This window comes from Natrix helvetica (genome assembly GCF_964273705.1).
Source record: "Natrix helvetica genome assembly, chromosome: 6".
Lineage (NCBI taxonomy): Eukaryota > Metazoa > Chordata > Lepidosauria > Squamata > Natricidae > Natrix > Natrix helvetica.
Genome location: NC_138553.1, coordinates 77,777,622 through 77,796,936, shown reverse-complemented (window position 1 = coordinate 77,796,936; position 19,315 = coordinate 77,777,622). Strand labels below are relative to the sequence as shown.

General features: G+C 40.4%; 1 protein-coding gene across 1 annotated transcript in view; it reads right to left on the bottom strand.

Annotated features, from left to right (window-relative positions):
* ANO2 (anoctamin 2) overlaps positions 1 to 19,315 on the bottom strand; it is a 140,693-nt gene that overhangs the window by 91,095 nt on the left and 30,283 nt on the right. Inside the window, exons 3-8 of the mRNA XM_081957963.1 lie at positions 13,096 to 13,194; positions 9,864 to 10,015; positions 7,061 to 7,115; positions 5,230 to 5,281; positions 2,489 to 2,544; positions 799 to 840 (exon numbers count right to left, since the gene is read on the bottom strand). Of these exons, the coding sequence (XP_081814089.1) occupies positions 799 to 840; positions 2,489 to 2,544; positions 5,230 to 5,281; positions 7,061 to 7,115; positions 9,864 to 10,015; positions 13,096 to 13,194 (456 nt within the window). The remainder of the gene's footprint in view (positions 1 to 798; positions 841 to 2,488; positions 2,545 to 5,229; positions 5,282 to 7,060; positions 7,116 to 9,863; positions 10,016 to 13,095; positions 13,195 to 19,315) is intronic.

Genomic DNA, 19,315 nt, shown 5'->3' with positions numbered 1-19,315 from the left:
ATAAGGAATATGTAAGATTTATATCAAAAAGAGAGGGAAATGTATATATTTGTAAATACCGTTATAATTTAAATGAGCATATAATACATAGTATAGTAATCTGTATAATTAGTAACTTTGTTAATATGAGTGACATCGATACGGAAACGCTGTAACGAATGGAACTGTGTGTTGTTTTTAATGTTAAAATATGTTTAATAAAAATTTATAATTTTTTTTAAAAAAAAGGAATGAAGAGGGGAGGAAAAAGAAGCAAAGGAAGGAAGGAAAGAAGGAAGGAAGGAAATTATAATGAGAAGGAGAGTCTGAGGGAAGTCCTGCCTTAGCACTTGGCCATCAGAGGTGCCCCTGATACAAGCTGGCCATGCCCACCCTGACAATGCCCATCCCAACCCCTCCCCCCAAGTCAAATACAACCCTGATGTGGCCCTCATTGAAATCAAGTTTGACACCCCTGCCATAACTGCTTGGATCTGGACATTTACTACGACAACACATTTCGGCATCTTATGTTCTTGGAAAGAGCATGATGCATGGCAAGGCCAACGCCAGTTAAAGATCTGGCAGCAGTAATTTCATATTGTTGCATTATATAATAATATACTGACTCCAAAATAATGGACTATCCTTTTGTGCAATCTCCATCAAGATCAATCGGCTGTGAAAGATCAGGAGAACTTCAGCTTTGGTAGCATCTTCTTTGCCTAAAAGTCATTTAACGACAGACCTATTCCCATTGACCACTAGTCCGTAGTTATAATTTTCGTACCAACCCAAATGAGGCTGCAAATATTTTACCTTCCTTTCATTCAGGTCCTTGCTTTCACCTTCGTATTCGCCCTGGAAAAAACAACAACCAATGACACGTGTTAAAATATACGTTTAATGGTGACATCAAACTGTACGTTGAAATGTTTTAAGCCGAGCACCATCTGTAAAAACTGCTCTTTACTCTACATCAATAACTGGCTTGCGGTTCAGATCAAAACTTATTTCTCATTGCTGGCAGAGCTATCAAGAGTCATTTTTTTTCTCTTTATCTCCTAAAATGAAAGTGCTGACCTAGATTTCTTAAACTCCCCAAAGTATTTTACGGATCGAGCTCATGATTTCCTTGAGCAACTTCCAAAGGCAATATTAATAACTGGATTTTCCCATATCTCTCTCCACTTTATCACCTTCTAATTGTGGCTTCGTTATCATGCTTTACCCCGAAGACTTCCTGAAGCATAGATTTAATTGGAGGACGGTTGGAGATGGTGTTAATGAGATGAAATATATTATAGAATGCATTGAAGAAATAGAGCCTGTAGCGGTGCTATCATATCAAATTGAAATTGATAGGGAAGAATATTTCTGTACTGTCTTGGTTGGGGCAGAGAGAGAAGGCCTGTCCCTCCTGTCTTAAAAGTAGTATTTGATGGCAAATGTTTTCCCCAAGACTTTGATCCCTAAAGCCCTTCCTTAGCAGTTCACACTATATAAAGATAATAGCTGGATACCAATGCTTTGTGACGAAACTATGTGATCGGGCAATGCAGGAGAAATCTGGTTCACTCCGGTTCAATCCGTTGGCTCAGTGATGGTCGGTGATTGAAACACATATGGGAATATCGCTCCCACTGCCTTGAGTCTGGAAGCAGTTCCATAGTGGAAGGTGTAGACATTTTGGTGAGGTACCGACGTTTAGTACTGTAAGGAGCCCCATACCGTTCCTGAGTGAAGGAGTGGAATGTCTGCCAGTTTGAACTGAGGTAATGGAACGTGAGGCAGCTGGCAGTTGGAACAGAGTTCTTTTCAGGTGGGGAGGGGGAGTAGAATGTCTAACTCCTTAGCATCAGAGCGTGTTAATATAATATATTTCTTACTGTATAAAAAATACTAGTGATTTGATTTCAAAGTATCCTTTCTTAGCGAGCACCTAGTAGCCAAGAGGAACCAGACGTTCCAAATTTCAAGTTTGTAGGCTTTACGGTTCTGGAGATTTTATGATGAGTGAGTGGTATTGGGCTTATGATTGCCAGTCTCCCTGTCAGCCATGCCAAAGAAACTGAACATAAAATAATAAGAGTCAGAAGGGACCTTGGAGGTCTTCTAATCCAACTCTCTATTCAAGAAGGAGACCCTATACCATTTCAGACAAATGGTTTGTCCAATCTCATTTTGAAAGCCTCCAATGTTGGAGCACCCACAACTTCTGAAGGCAAGCTATTCCATTGGTTGATTGCTCTAACTATTAGGAATTTTCTTCTTAGTTTTAAATTGGTTCTCTGCTTGGTTAATTTCCATCCATTGTTTCTTGTCTTGCCCTTTGGTGTTTGGAAAATAGGTTGACACCCCCCCACACACACACACACCTCCTGCCTCTTCTTTGTTCCCCAGCATAATATTTGGGACCATGCTGAATTCACTATGAAACAAATATTAACCACACTCTCATTCTAAACTCAATCCTTATACAAAATTAGGATTAAAAGTGTATACTTACATCATGTAGAGGATAAGCTGTTTCATAAACATTATTTGCTATTAATGTGTTAATACCTAAAAAAAGGTACAAATTAGGATATTATCAGTATTGTTTTGTTTTGTATTATTTGTGTGTGTGTGTGTGTTTACCTGCCTTTCCGCAGAATAAGGTCATTCGAGAGATTACCAGATCTTAAATTTAGAGCTGAAATTAATTTTCCAAATTATTATAATTTTGGGGGAGGAGGAAATCAAGATATTGTCCCTGAAAATGTAACATTAAATTGTAGCCAACAATTTGAGTTTTGGAATCCAAACTTAAATTCAGCTGATTGATTCCCCCCCCCCAAAAAAAAATATTCAAGATGCTCTTTACCTACAATTATATCTCCATTCTTCATTTTAATAAGATTTACGAGCACAGTTGGAAGTTATGCTGCTATTGAAAAAGCGCCATAACTTAAAAAACCGATGCAGTTGCCAAATATTTACTGAATGCTAAAAAATTACCATTTCATGGAAAGGAGTGATATTAAAATATAACCCACAATATTGCCCATAAAAACCCAAACAACATTACTGTCATTTAGGGAATGTGTTCTTTACTCTAGCAAGATACCTAATGATTCCATTTTGGGCAATTTTTCAAGTTTTATGACTGCTGGCCTCGAAAACCAGAAATGATTCCATCAGCCAAACATCCTTAGCCCTTTGCTAGCCTTCTTTGGAGAAAAAAGAGACAGGCTGATATTACAATACGGAAGTCCTCCCTTCGGTCATTCAAGACATTAAACCAGTGAAATAAAGCAAAGACCCCATCCTGTAGTCTGAATCAGGCTGGCATTTCCAATGGTTAATATGTCAAATTTCTGGGGTTATACTTTTCAATTCAGGAGGAGAGAAAGAATGTACAGTATTTTTTGGAGTATAAGACGCACTTCCTCCTTCCTAAAAGAGGGTGAAAATTTGGGTGTGTCTTATATACTGAATGTAGCCCCACCCACCCGGTGGCCCCCGCCCTTTGGCCTCTGCTTCCCAGCAATTTGCCTCCTTGCAGCAAACAGCCTGTTTCAGTTTCAACTTCAGCATAGTGTGATTAACACAAGCAGCTGATTGTTGGCTGGATCGGCTTCCTGACCATCAGCTGTTTCAGGCTGCAGGGATTGCCATTGCCTATTGCTGCCTCAGCGCACCCCATTTTCTGCCACCGCATCCCATTTTTGGCCTCTGCACACCCCATTTTCTGTCAATTCCTATAGCCTGCCACACGTAGCAGGTGGAAAATGGGATGCACGGAGGCGGCAATAGGTAATGGCAGTCCCTGCAGCCTAAAACAGCTGATCATTGGGAGGCAGATCCAACTGACAATCAGCTGCTTGTGCTAATCAGGCTGTGAAACTGTGAAACTGAAACGGGCTGTTTGTTGTTTGTTGCAAGGAGGCAGATTTTTTTCCTTGTTTTTCTTGCTCCTCCCCAAAAGCTAGGTGTGTCTTATATTTCAGAGCATCTTATACTCCGAAAAATATGGTACCTTGATCTAAAAGCATGTTTTTTTTAAAAAAAATAACAAGTTGATGTTATAAAGCAATGTTTTTCAACCTTGGCAACTTTAAGATGTGTGGACTTCAACTCCCAGAATTCCCCAGCCAGCCTGAGCTTGATGGCTTTCTTGCAGACCTTTCATTAACCAAACTAGGTAACGTCATCAGTGCTAGGGCTGCGCTGCAAGAAAACAACCGAGCTCAGAAAATGCCAAGGACCCTTCAGTCTAAGGCTGTGATGGCAAACCTATGGCACCCGTGCCACAGGTGGCATTCAGAGCCCTCTCTGCAGGCATGCCAGCCGTTGCCCCTGCCCAGCTGTAACACACATGTGCGCGCACCTCTGGCTGGCCAGCTGGGCTTCAGGTCTCTGCCGTGCATTTCCAGGTGGCGGACCAGGGTGCATGTGGGGGACACTTGCACACATGCATGGGGAGGGGGGCGCATGCGCTTGGCACCCTTGCATTGCAACATGGGGCCTCATGCAGCCTCTCTGCGCCCCATTTTGGCTTCCTGGTTGGTGGGCTTGGAAGGCCTCCTGCACCAATCTGGAAGCCAAAACAGGGAGCAGGGGAGCGAGGCGCATATGCATGGGGCAGGGGAACACAAGGGGGTACGTGCGCCTGCGTGTGGAGTCACATGCAAGGGGGCGAAGCGCACGGAGGTGGTCCCACGCGCATTGCATTATGGGTGCCCGTGCTTTCAACACGGGACTTTTGGCCATAACTGGTCTAGGGTATGTGGCATTTTCAATGATTATTCCTTCTGATATGCCTTATTTGGACCACGAGGAGGTTTAGACACACATCTGTTTCTCAGTTCTGCCATTTCTTCTCCTTAGCTGAAGCAACCCTGCAGGTCCACTTAGTAGGTGTCTCACTCTTTTCGAAACACACTTGAATATAGTCAGTCCTCAATTTATGAACCACTAGAATTTCGATTGCTAAGCAAGAAGGTTGTTAAGTGAGTGACGCCCGATTTTACAGGGATTGTTAAGTGAACCACTGCAATTGTTCATGGAATCACCCTTTTGTTATAGTGAATCTAAACCAGTGGTAAGTGCAAAGATGAGACTTTTTCAGCGCTGTCAAAACTTTGAACAGACCCTAAATAAATGGTCGTAAGTCGAGGACCGTCTGCATTTTGCAAGAAGCTGACATGTTCAATACGATGGTTAAAAGATATCGACGCTATATTTAAAATTCAAGCTTTTTCTTACCCATGCTGTTTTTGGCTTTTGAACTATATGTGCGCTTCAAAATTTCATGTACCTATATTTTGGGGGGAAAGAACAGAAAGAGAAAAAGAAAAATCATTTACAGATGATTCTTCAAAATTTAGCAGAAGCTAATCAATCAATGTACATTTTTTTTTAAAAAAACCCTAAAGCTAAAGGTAAAGGTTCCCCTCCCACATATGTGCCAATTGTTCCCGACTCTAGGGGGCGGTGCTCATCTCTATTTCAAAGCCGAAGAGCCAGCACTGTCCAAAGATGTCTCCATGGTCATGTGGCCGGTATGACTCAATGCCAAAGGCGCATGGAACGCTGTTCCCTTCCCACCAAAGGTGGTTCCTATTTTTGTACTTGCATTTTTTACGTTCTTTTGAACTGCCAGATTGGCAGAAGCTGGGACAAGTAACAGGAGTTCACTCCATTACACGGCGCTAGGGATTCGAACCATCGAACTGCTGACCTTTCAGATCGACAAGCTCAGTGTCTTAGCCACTGAGCCACCACGTCGCTTTAAGCCCTACTATAACCCAAATTCTGACTACCACTTTGCCATAATGCTGTGATTCATAGTTATTTATTTATTGCATTTCACAGTAGTAATAACGGGCATAAAAAGAAGAAAGAAGAATATACCATAAAATTTGAAAAACATTCAGCGGTAGAAGGGTGGAAGAAGGACGTACCTTTATGAAACTTGAAGACAAAGTTTTCCTTCTACTGTAAAAAGTTTCCTTTGTTGTAAAAGCTAGCACAGTTTTACCATATCCCAGGGGGATATCAACCCATAAAGATGCCTGACTTCAAGATGTATCAGAAAACAAGATGGAAGGAGACATTATTTTCAGCAAACCACGAACCTCAGGAGAAGCTCTACCAGTCCTTCACAAGTTGTGGGTGCTTCATCATTGAAGTGGTCCCAAAGGTGCTTTTTCAAGAGGCAACTGGACCTCCTTATTTTTCTTGGAAGACCTTTCGCTTCTTCTTGGATGAGAAGCGAAATGTCTTGAAAGAAAAACCAGAAAGTCCAGTTGCTTCCTGAAAAAGCACCTCTGGGACAACCATGGCCTGAATGACTGAGAATCTCCATAGACATTCATCAATGGAGGTGTTTAAGAAGAGAAATGGTATGGAGTCTCCTGCTTGAGCAGGGGGTTAGACTAGAAGACCTCCAAGGTCACTTCCAGCTCTATTCTGACACAGATATTACAGAGCCGTGGGGGCGCAGTGGTTAGAATGCAGTATTGCAGGCTGACTGCCAGCAGTTCGATCCTGACCAGCTCAAGGTTGACTTAGCCTTCCAACCTTTTGAGGTGGGTAAAATGAGAAGCCAAATTGTTGGGGGTTATGTGATGACTCTGTAAACCGCTTAGAGAGGGCTGGAAAGCACTGTGAAAGTGGTATATAAGTCTAAGTGCTATTGCTAATAGCTGAAATTCTGAGTCTCCGCATTTGAATCGGCACTTTGAAATAGGAACTTTCTTTGTTTCTCTTATCTGCTAAAGCAGGGGTCGGGAACCTGTGGCTCGGGAGCTGCATGTGGCTCTTTCATCCCTCTTTTGTGGCTCCCTGTCACTGGTCAGCTCCACAATTGAGAGAGCTTTTAGTTAGGACAGATAGAGGGAAAAGGGCATCGCACTAGGAGGAGACTCTATGGTGGGGGAACTGGACTCTCGGTCGGCTCCAGAATTGAACGGGGGGCTTCTGGTTAGGACCTTTGTGGGTCTTTGAGTGTTTAAGGTTGCCGCCCCCTGTGCTAAAGTGATGGAAAGCATTCTAAGCCATAATTCAACAATAGCTTTCTTGCGGATTTACTTACAATTCGACTGCGAGTGCCGTTGTCAAAAAATGTATCTTTATCTTGAATGTTGTACCTTGAAATGTGAAAAGAACAGGAAAAAATAATAATTTCCGTGACATTATAAGTGGTCATGTAATACCCTATAGAACAGCGTAAAGGTGATTTTTATTCCGAAGCTCTACCAGTCCTTCACAAGTTGTGGGTGCTTCATCATTGAAATGGTCCCAAAGGTGCTTTTTCAAGAGGCAACTGGACCTCCTTATTTTTCTTGGAAGACCTTTCGCTTCTTCTTGGATGAGAAGCCAAATGTCTTGAAAGAAAAACCAGAAAGTCCAGTTGCTTCCTGAAAAAGCACCTCTGGGACAACCATGGCCTGAATGACTGAGAATCTCCATAGACATTCATCAATGGAGGTGTTTAAGAAGAGAAATGGTATGGAGTCTCCTGCTTGAGCAGGGGGTTAGACTAGAAGACCTCCAAGGTCACTTCCAGCTCTATTCTGACACAGATATTACAGAGCCGTGGGGGCGCAGTGTGCTAGTTGTTCCAGACTCTAGGGGGCGATGCTCATCTACATTTCACAGCCGAAGAGCCAGCGATGTCCAGAGACGTCTCCGTGGTCATGTGGCCGGCATGACTGAACGTCGAAGGCCCACGGAACGCTGTTACCTTCCCACCAAAGGTGGTTCCTATTTTTCTACTTGCATTTTTTACGTGTTTTAGAACTGCGAGGTTGGCAGAAGCTGGGAGAAGTAATGGGAGCTCACTACGTTACGTGGCGCTAGGGATTCGAACCGCTGAACTGCCGACCTTTCTGATCGACAAGCTCAGCATCTTAGCCACTGAGCCACTGTGTCCCTTTCATTCAGAAGGCACTGGTTCTGATACTACGAAACAATAAACCTGATTTACTTCAAGCCCAAAAGTTGACTTCTTTGACTAAGGTTAAAATGGATTGGTTTCTTTTTTTCCTCTTAGCTTTTAATGGGTTTTCTGAACAATAAAAGGCTTTAAAGATTTGTTTATAGATAAAATATGGGAAAATATGTGTTTTTCTTGCATTTTTAGAGAAAAATCATATGCTATGATATTAAAAATGAGAAGAATGAAGAGAAGAGGAGAAATTAATTTATGGGACATCACTTGAAGAGATTAAAGATTAAATTTTTTAATATGTTATTATTCTGGGTAGCCCCTAATGGAATTTTTTTTGATTAAGGTTTAACGATGAGATTTTAAAAAATTTGTTTATCGATATAAAGCATGAAAAGAGGGGTTTTTTTTCTCCCTCTGTGTCTCTAGAGAAAATAACAAGATACTGTGTAAAGGAGAGAAATTTGAAAGAGTTTTATTTCTTTTATATGCATAAGGTAAAGGCATTGAAAAACTGACAGGATCGTTTTTCACACTTATGACAAATGTCTCACTTAGGAACACAAATTTTGGGCTCAGTTGTGAACGACCTGTATATTTTTTTCTAAAGTTTTTTTTTATATATTTTCCCCTTTTTCCTTCCTTCTTTTTTCCTTTTTCTCTCTGCGCTTTTCACTTTTTCTTTTTAATAAATATTTTAAATTTGTCTTCTTAATTTGCCTTAATTTAGGTGGGGTTTTTTTGCATTTGGATTTTTAAACTTCAGTTAAAAAACATTATTATTATTATTTTTTAAATGAATTCTCTTCCCAGGAGCCTCACTAGGTCCCAAAGAAAAATAAATTAAAAAGTTCTCTCTCTTCTTGTATGGCTTAGAAAAGGATGCTAAGCACGCTTTATATTCCTTAATTGATCCATTGATTGGCGTTTCGTCTCTGTGATACCCTAGCAACCCTCTATAGCAGGGGTGTCCAAACTTGGGAACTTTAAGACTTGTGGACTTCAACTGCCAGAATTCCCCAGCCAGCATGGCTGGCTGGGGAATTCTGGGAGTTGAAGTCCACAAGTCTTAAAGTTCCAAAGTTTGGACACCCCTGCTCTAAAGTAAATCAGTATTTTTCAAACTTGCCAATTTTAAATTCTATCAACTTCATCAGTGGTGGGTTTCACATTTGGTTACTACCAGATCGCCCCATGTGTGCCCGCTTGGCTTTGTGGGTGCCTTTGCCCCTTCCACGCATGCGCCTGGCCTTCCATCCATGCGCTTTGCTTGTGTGCACATCTTCCAGGCATGCGCCCAGCCTCAAAAAGGTGCCTAAATAGGACGGTGTAGGTGGGTGGGACTGGGCAGGCACACCACCTGCGATTTCCACTACTGGCTGAATATCACCTCTGGACTTCATCTTCCAGAATGGCTGGGGGATCCTGGGAGTTGAAGTCCACATATGTTAAAGTTGCCAAGTTTGAAAAGCATTTCTCTACGCCATGCTTGATTAGCATTTCTACAGAAGTAATTTGGATTAAATGTGTGAAGGATAGGAAGTTTCCTGCCACCTTCATTTATCGAGGTGCGGATCGCAGCCCTTCCGAGAAGCATATCTCTTAATAAGAAATAAATAAAACCCGAAAACACGTTCTAATGAAAACAAACTTTAATATGAAAATAAAAAAATAAAGCTCACTATCTAAACTTTACATTTTGGCAAGAGCAATTGCTGCCCACCTTCTCCGGCAGGCAGACGAAGATCAGAAGGAAAGTACAAGAATGTGTGACGTATTATGAAACGTGTTAGGAGGTATGCGCAGTAAATCATTGCCAGATAAGAAAAATATTTCTGCAGTATAACTCAGAATAGAGGCTCAAGTTAGACAAACAAATTAACGTAGTGACAAAATGCTTCATCGGTGCCATCAGCCCCCACCCCCACCTCCCCTGTCAAATACTCACAAATATATTTTTTCTCTGGAAAAGGGATAAGATAAATTCTTCATCCTAGTGGTCTTTTGCTCTGGCACTTTAGGCTGCAATGGTTCTGTGCATTTCTGCAATATCAATGACAGCTTCTTGACAATTCCCCCTTCTTCTTTGATTTCATACATCTAGAGAAAACAAAAACAGCATACATCACAGGTACATAACTTCCAAACGTTACTAAGTTCATTTATTCATAAGGAATAGATTCTGTTTTTTTTTAAAAAAAGGATCTGTATATTCAACAGAGGTATTCCCGCTCAAAAATCAGATGAATAAAGTTGCCAATGCTCTAGAAAATAAAACTAAAATAAAAGAAACTATGGATGTCTTTGTTCTGACTCCCAAAAGCATGAAGCAAACTCCTTGTCCCAACAAAAAACCCTTTTATCAACTGACTGTGAATTCTGCTCCTTCACATCCAGCAAAGTCTTTCAAGGGAGGATTTACAGTCACAGACCTTCTCTGGCTTGGAGAGCTGACAGGCCGCTATCTGCAAAACTTGGCAAGGAGCCTTGGAGATTCACGAACCAATTAAGCGAACTAATTGTCTCCTGCAAACTCCACTCCCCTTTCGCTCCTCTTTTATTTCCTCAGGAGGGGGGCATTCATCATCCACCTGTGGCCTTACTCCCAAGTCGACCCCTGTTCCTTAGCTGTTCACCTTGTCTGGCAATTCTGTGCATGTGCACATTGGGAATAGGCTCCAGCCCCACGTAATTTGCGGCTCAACTATGACTCTGTTCCCCCCCTTCTCCCAGGATGTGTCATAAATCACATTCTCCAACAGGAGCACTTTCGCAGGCTGTAGAGACCACTCCCCTCTGGCTGCGGCGGGTAACCTGGGACACAGCCTTGAGAATGGTATGCATGGAATGTGCTTCTGTTTGTGGCTCCTGTACTGCTGCATCAGTTTCCCCCTCCTGCTGCCTATGGCAACTCGAGAGCAGGCCAGGGGCGCTTTATGACTTGACAACCAGCTTTACAGAATGGCTGTTCCTATTCTGTTTAGAAGTATGGCAGGAGTGAGTAAACTAGCTCTTTGGCCCTCGTGACGTGAACAAAATGTTCTCCTGCTAGCATCAGGGTCTGATGGAAGTGATCTGTGGGTCAAACTAGCCTTATGCTCCATTATCAAGCCCTTAATATATACCCCCAAATGAATCTCATAATAAAATTGGACTGGCTTGAGAGTAACGGAAAAAAATGTTAAAGCACAACTTAGACGAACACAAGGAAAAGTGTTGGAATCTACTCAACCATCTATCTTCCCAACTCCTTTTCTCCAGAAGCGTGGCTACATCATCATCTTCTTTTAATGATCCCATAATCCCTTGCGGGGTGGAGTCTGAGCAACTGAATCGAGATGGCAGAGAGTTTTAATGGCCGGATGCCTTCCTGTCACCCATGCGGAGTTATATTCAGCAGATATATTCTCACCGTGCCCACAGAGGGAAATATCTGCCTCTACCTAGGATTGAACTCACAGCCTTCTAATTGTGAGGTGAGAGCTTCACCTCTAGTCCACCGCACGCTTAGATGAACACAAGGAAAATTGTTGGACTCTATCCAACCATTTATCTTCCCAACTCTTCTCCTTGAGAAGTATGGCTAGATGACACTCTTTTATGTCCACTGCCTGAAGGTATCTATAAAGATGACTGTCAGGGTTCCAAATAGCATCCTCCAGCAAATAACACTCCAAGGCTAGAAGTTCCTCAAAGTTCCGCAATTTACTAAAAGCCATGTTGGCACATCTGGGAAAACCCGAATCTGAAAGCTTCCAGGTTTTCCCACCCAGTTGAAAATTCAAGATCCTGCCTCAACGCCCACAAGTTCATCACATGCTCCAATCTCCCACTGCCACGCTGGCAGCTTCCACCGATCCAGTTCCGGCCAGATGCAGAGACAAAGGATGACCTTGAGTTTCTAAGAAGAATGTTATTATGGCTACATATCACCCAACTCCACATAATCGTCCCTTCCAGTTTCCCACAGTAGAAAGTGTGGCAGGCCTGAAGTCCAAAAAGAAAAGACGGCTTGCAGGCAGGACAACGACAATCACAAAGGTGCAATCAAAGCTCCACCTGTTTTTTTTATGTGCGAGTGTGTGCTGTCTCACTCACACATGCACACACGCAAACATACACCACGGGTGTCAGGAGACTGTCAGGCCTGTAATGTTCTTTTTAGGATCTTTGGCCTGCCACACTTTCTTATAATTTTCTATGCTGTTTCAATAGTGTAGTAGTTGGGAGGGGGGAATAGAAAGGAGTAGGATTGTAGAATGTATTGTTGACATTCTTTTATAGAAGCTCAAGGCCATCTTTTGTCTCCGCACCTCGACACCTGACGGGAAGCAGAGGGGTGTAGCTGCCAGCGTGGAAGATGATGATTGGAACATGTGATGGATTTGTGGGTGTGGGGATAGATCATGAACTTTCAACTGGATGGAATTCCAGGATGCAGATCAGAGTTGGAATTCCATAGCCGTGCTAACTTGCCTGTTATGAATAAATGGGAACTTTAAGGAAGATTCTGCCTTGGACAATGATTTATTTCATACATGGTATTTAGAACGCTAACAGAAACTTTATTAAGGCTTCTAAGCCTGAATTGCAATTCCCTGCACTGGCACAACCCCAATGAGTTCCACAGGCTACTCAAATGAAGCCAACACTAGTCCTCAAGACAAAGGGGAGTCCACTCCACTAGACAAAAGCAAGTTCCCAAGACAAAGGCAAATCCACAGGCAAAGGCAAGAGACACAATCCGAATGAAGTTCAAAGCAAGAACCCACAGCAAGGAAACAAACACGTTCCCAAAGCTTCCAGTGCAGCCCATCAAAAGGGGTCAAGCTGGCCTCCTCTGTTCCTGCCTTTGCTCTGCCCTATGAGTTTTTGGATGAGGTGCAGAAGGCAGTTCCTCTTCCTCTTCATTGACTGGCTGCAGCTGTGCTTCGGCCAAATACCCTTCAGGCAGCTGCTTGGAGCCATCAACCAACTCCCCACCAGATGTGCCTGGAAGTGGTGCATCCTCTTCCGAGCAGACAAGCCTCTGGGGGAAGTCATCACAAAGTGAAGTTTTGTACATACTTTTATGGCCTCCAGCTTGTCTTGTATTGACCATACCCTGTGGACCTGTATCTGCTACTTCCCTCTTTTTCTAACATTCAAAAGTGATAAAAACGGAATTGATCCATACTTACTCGTTTAGTGGGCATCTTGATTTTCAGAATCTCCGCTTCTCGGCTCAGTACGTTCCATGGTGCGTGTATTCGGACAAAACTTAATCCTTGACTCTTGTCCTAAAATATAAAAAAACCAAACATATATTGTACTGAAAGCTATCAAACCAGAAAGCTACCCATAAAATGGCCTGTGTTTCTTGGAGGTATAGAGAAATCACTTCAGCTACTTTAGGGATTGGATTTGAAACCATGGAATAGCCGTATGTTTAACAGGATCAACCAGTTCAATCAGTGCCACGATTTTTAAGGAGTAACTCATTAACATCTGGTAATTAAAGGACATCTATCAATCTGTGTCTATCTTCTATCTTTCTATCTATCTCATCTATCTATCCGTCTATCTGTCTATCTCAATATCTCAATATCTCTCTATCTCTCTATCACAATCTCTCTCTGTGTGTCTATCTCAATATCTCTCTATCTCTCTATCTCAATCTCTCTCTGTGTGTCTATCTCAATATCTATCTCTCTATCTCTATCTCTCTATCTATCTCTCTATCATTATCATCTATCTATCTATCTATCTATCTATCTATCTATCTATCTATCTATCTATCTATCTATCATCTATCTATCTATCATTCTATATCTATCTATCTATCTATCTATCTATCTATCTATCTATCTATCTATCTATCTATCATCTATCTATCATCTATCTATCTATCTATCTATCTATCTATCTATCTATCTATCTATCTATCTATCTATCTATCTATCTATCTATCTATCTATATCTGTCTATCTCAATATCTCTCTATCTATCTCAATATCTCCATATCTTTATCTCTCTCTCTATCTCTCTATAATTATCTATAATCTATCTCTATCGTCTATCTATCTATCATTCTATCTATCTATCTATCTATCTATCTATCTATCTATCTATCTATCTATCTATCTATCTATCTATCTATCTCTTTGTCTCTATATATATCCATCTATCCATTTCTATTATCTCTATCTACCTATCTACCTATCTACCTACCTACCTACCTACCTACCTACCTACCTACCTACCTACCTACCTACCTATCTATCTATCTATCTATCTATCTATCTATCTATCTATCTATCTATCTATCTATCTCTATCTAACTCTATCTCTATCTATCACCTACCTTTTTATGCCACCCATCTCCCCCATAAGGGACTGGGCGGCTTACAGATTATAAAAAGATGAATAGATACATTATTAAATTATTAAAATTATGCAATTTTAAAATGTAAAACGATAGAAAAAGAACAAGACTAAGAGATGGATGGCAAGGAGATTGAGATCTTTCTACTTGTCAGCCACCTAAAGGGGTGAGACCACTCCTCTATCTCAACTTATCTTAGAGTGAAGCCTTTATCTGGATCCAGCCCTGTCATTTAATGGAATACAGGTAGTCCTCGATTTATGACCCCAATTGAGGCCAAGATTTCTGTTGTTAAGTGAGACGTTTGTTAAGTGAGTTTTGTCCCATTTTACGACCTTTCTTGCCTCAGTTGCTAAGTGAACCACTGCAGTTGATAAATAAGTAATCCAGTCGTTAAGTGAATCTGTCTTCCCTATTGACTTTGCTTGTCAGGAGGTCGCAAAACGGGATCACGTGACCTCGAGACACAGCAATGGTCATAAATGAAAAACTAGTTGCGAGGCGCCTGGATTTTGATCCAGTGACCATGGGGAGGCTGCAGAAGTCATGAAGTGTGAAAAATGGTCGTAAGTCACTTTTTCCAATGCCGCAGTAACTTTGAACGGTCACTAAATGAACAGTTGTAAGTTGAGGACTAACCATATTGTTAAACAGGGAGAGTTACAGAGCTTTCTTTAGTGGCCAAAACTGAAGACAAAACCACTCAGGGGTAAAAAAAAAAATAATACCGTATTTTTCAGAGTATAAGACGCACCAAGGTTTTGAAGAGGCAAATTAAAAAAAAAAAGTTTTTGCACTCTGCAAACATCCCGAAAATGGGCCCATTCCCCCCCCCAAAAAAAGGGCATGAATAGCCCTTAGGAGACTTGCAGAGTGCTCCTGCGGGGTGGAGGGGCGCCCAAAACAAGAAAAAAATGGCCTGTTTTTTGCAAAAACGGGCCCGTTTTTTGTCAAAAAAATTTGCATGCATAGCCTTTAGGAGGCTTACAGAGTACTCATGGGGGCTGGTGGGGGGCAAAATTGAGCAAAAACGGCCCATTTGTCACTCGTTTCTGCCTTCCCCAAACCCCAGGAGCTCTCTGGAGGCTTCCTAAAGCTATGCATGGCCATTTTTGCAAAGGGGGCAGGGTTTCATGAGGCAAAAAATGCTGTATTCAGTGTATAAGACGCATCCAGATTTTCACCCTCTTTTTTGAGGGGAAAAAGGTGTGTCTTATACTCCGAAAAATGCGGTAATTACAATTTGAAATCCAAATTGTCACATGTAGCTCTGAGAGAAACAAAGCAATATTTTTAATATCCAACTGAGGAGGAACAATCCATCTCAACCTTGGTCACTCTATGATGAAAAAGATAACCATCATCCCCCACCATTCAAATTCCGGAAAAAAAAGAAAAGAAAATTAGGAGCCAAGATGCAGAAAATTAGAAGACACATTTCAGTCTCCCAAACTTAACATCTTTCAGATCCATCCAAACCCACCAGTCCACAAGTCTTAAAAGTTGCCAAATTTGGAGACTTCTTAGAATAGAATAACAGAGTTGGAAGGGACCTTGGAGGTCTTCTAGTCCAACCCCCTGCTCAGGCAGGAAACCCTACACCATTTCAGACAAATGGCTATCCAACATCTTCTTAAAAACTTGCAGTGTTGAGGCATTCACAACTTCTGGAGGCAAGATGTTCCACTGATTAATTGCACTAACTGTCAGGAAATTTCTCCTCAGTTCTAAGTTGCTTCTCTCCTTGATTAGTTTCCACCCATTGCTTCTTGTCCTGCCCTCAGGGGCTTTGGAGAATAGCTTAATTCCTTCTTCTTTGGGGCAGCCCCTGAGACATCGGAAGACTGCTATCATGTCTCCCCTAGTCCTTCTTTTCATTAAACTAGACATACCCAGTTCCTGCAACCGTTCTTCATATGCTTTAGCCCGTGGTGGGATTCAGCCAGTTCACACCACTTCGGGAGAACTGGTTGTTAAGTTTCTGAGCAGTTTGGTGAACTGGTTGTTGGAAGAAAGCATTAGGGCAGAGATCCGGTTGTTAAATTATTTGAATCCCACCACTGGCTTTAGCCTCCAGTCCCCTCATCATCTTTCTTGCTCTTCTTTGCACTCTTTCCAGAATCTCAACATCTTTTCTACATCATGTCAACCAAAACTGAATGCAGTATTCCAAGTGTGGCCTTACCAAGGCATTATAAAATGGTATTAACACTTCACGTGATCTTGATTCTATCCCTCTGTTTAGGCAGCCTAGAACTGTGTTTTTGGCAGCTGCTGCACACGGCTGGCTCCTATTTAAATGGTTGTCCACTAGGACTCCAAGATCCCTTTCACAGTTACTACTATTGAGCAAGGTTCCATATATACTGTACCTGTGCATTTTGTTTTTCTGGCCTAAATATAAAACCTTGCTCTTTTCACCATTGAATTTCATTTTATTAAATAATGCCCAATGTTCAAGTTTGTCAAGATCCTTCTGTATCTTAAGCCTGTCTTCCGGAGTGTTGGCTATTCCTGCCAGCTGTGTGTCATCTGCAAATTTGATGAGTTCCCCATCTATCTCCTCATCCAAGTCTGAGTTACAGAACGAAGAATACTGTCCTTCAAACATGTTGTAACCATAACTGAATATTCACTCCTTTCTTTCTTTCAAGCCAAATATTTTTGTTGAACGAGTTGTACTCCTCTTTACAGTGAGGAAACCAAATAGTCCTAAAGAAATATAGTTCTTTATTTAATACTTGTCTTCAGTATGTGTTTATTGTCTGTGGCTATTTTTCCTCACCACAATCTCCACCCTTTGAATATTCAGTTTCTTGTGTGAGTGTTTACATCTGCGAGAAGGCTATAATCCTTAAATGGAGACGTTTTCCAAGCAAGAATTATGAAACTGTAAGATATTTGCCATTATTGTTGTAAAACAAATTTGCCAAAACTATGCTCTGTTGTCAGTGTTATAGGAACTCTCAGCCAGATGTGCATCTGAATGTGTGCTAAGTTTAGCGAGGTGTCTGGGGTACAGATGTGGTCACAAATTGACCAAGGCTTCTCTGAAAAGAGAAGGACCGGGGGAGATTCAGTGTTTTGCCAGGGCTGCTTGGTGAAATATGGATGATGAGCAGAAGGAATGCTAAGTCAATTTTCCTCATCATATTCTGGCAAGCTACAAAGCTCTATGTTGTGGCCCGCCAGTGCGAGGCAACTGGTTCTTATTTATGACGGTCATAGCGTCCCAGGGGCATGCGATCCCCGTTGGCGACCTTCTGATAAGCCAAATCCGGGGAATCCAAGTTCACTTAACAGCTGTGTTACCAATTTAACAAGTGCCGCGATTCACTTAACCACTGTGGCAAGAAAGGTCGTAAAACGGGGCAAAACTCACTTAACTCTCATGCTTAGCCACAGAAAGGTTGGGCTCAATTGTGGTCGTAAGACGAGGATTGCGCGTATTCCTTTTTAAATGGTGGCACTTTTAAGTACCCTTTTGTGCTTTAGGAACACGGAGAACCTGAGCAAATGATGGGATTTGCCTTTTAGAAGAAAAAAGGAAATAAATATTTTTATTACGGCACTGTGTTTCCTCAGAAGCAGAAGGAGACAGGTTTCGCCAGAACTATGTGAGAGACATTTTAGAATGGAATGGAATGGAATGGAATGGAATGGAATGGAATGGAATAGAATAGAATAGAATAGAATAGAATAATAAAATAAAATAAAATAAAATAAAATAAAATAAAATAAAATAAAATAAAATAATAATAAAATAAAATAAAATAAAATAAAATAAAATAAAATAAAATAAAATAAAATAAAATAAAATAAAATAAAATAAAATAAAATAATAATAAAATAAAATAAAATAAAATAATAAAATAAAATAATAAAATAATAATAAAATAATAATAAAATAAAATAATAAAATAAAATGAAATAATGAAATGAAATAAAATAAAATAATAAAATAATAAAATAAAATTAAAATAAAATAAAATAAAATAAAATAATAAAATAAAATAATAAAATAAAATAAAATAATAAAATAAAATAAAATAAAATAAAATAAAATAAAATAAAATAAAATAAAATAAATAAAATAAAATAAAATAAAATAAAATAAATAAAATAAAATAAAATAATGAAATGAAATAAATGAAATGAAATAATAAAATAAAATAAAATAAAATAATAAAATAATATATGGAATGGAATGGAATACAAAATAAAATAAAATATGGAATGGAATGGAATAGAAGAGAAGAGAAGAGAAAAGAAAAGAAAATAAGGAATGGAATGGAATAGAATAGAATAGAATATATGAAATGGAATGGAATAGAATAGCATAGAATGAAATAGAATAGAAAATATGGAATGGAATAGAATATAGAATGGAATGGAATGGAATGGAATAGAATAGAATAGAATAGAAAATATGGAATGGAATGAATGGAATAGAATAGAATTCTTTATGGCCAAGTGTGATCGGACACACAAGGAGTTTGTCTTTAGTGCCTAAGCTCTCAGCGTACATAAAGAAAAATAAAATAGAATACATTCATCAAGAATCATACGATACAACACTTAGTGATAGTCATAGGTTCCTAATAAGCAATCAAATCATCCTAGGAAACAAATAAAACAATATAAATTGTAAAGAACATGGTTGTAGTCATAAGTGGGAAGAGATAGATACTAGGAAAGATGAGAAGAATAATAGTAATACAGTCTTAGTAAATAATTTGACAGTGTTGTGGGAATTAGTTATTTAGCAGAATGATGGCATGTGGCGGGGCTGTCCTTGAGTCTAGTTGTTGTGGTGTGCAGTGCCCTATAGCATCGTTTTGAGGGTAGAAGTTGAAAAATTTTATGTCCAAGATGTGAGGGGTCTGTAAATATTTTCACAGCCCTCTTTTTGACTCGTGCAGTATGCAGATCTAATTATCCTCTGAAGTCCGTGTCTGTCTTGTTGGGTTGCAGAACCAAACCAGACAGTTATGGAGGTGCAGATGACAGACTCAATCATTCCTCTGTAGAACAGA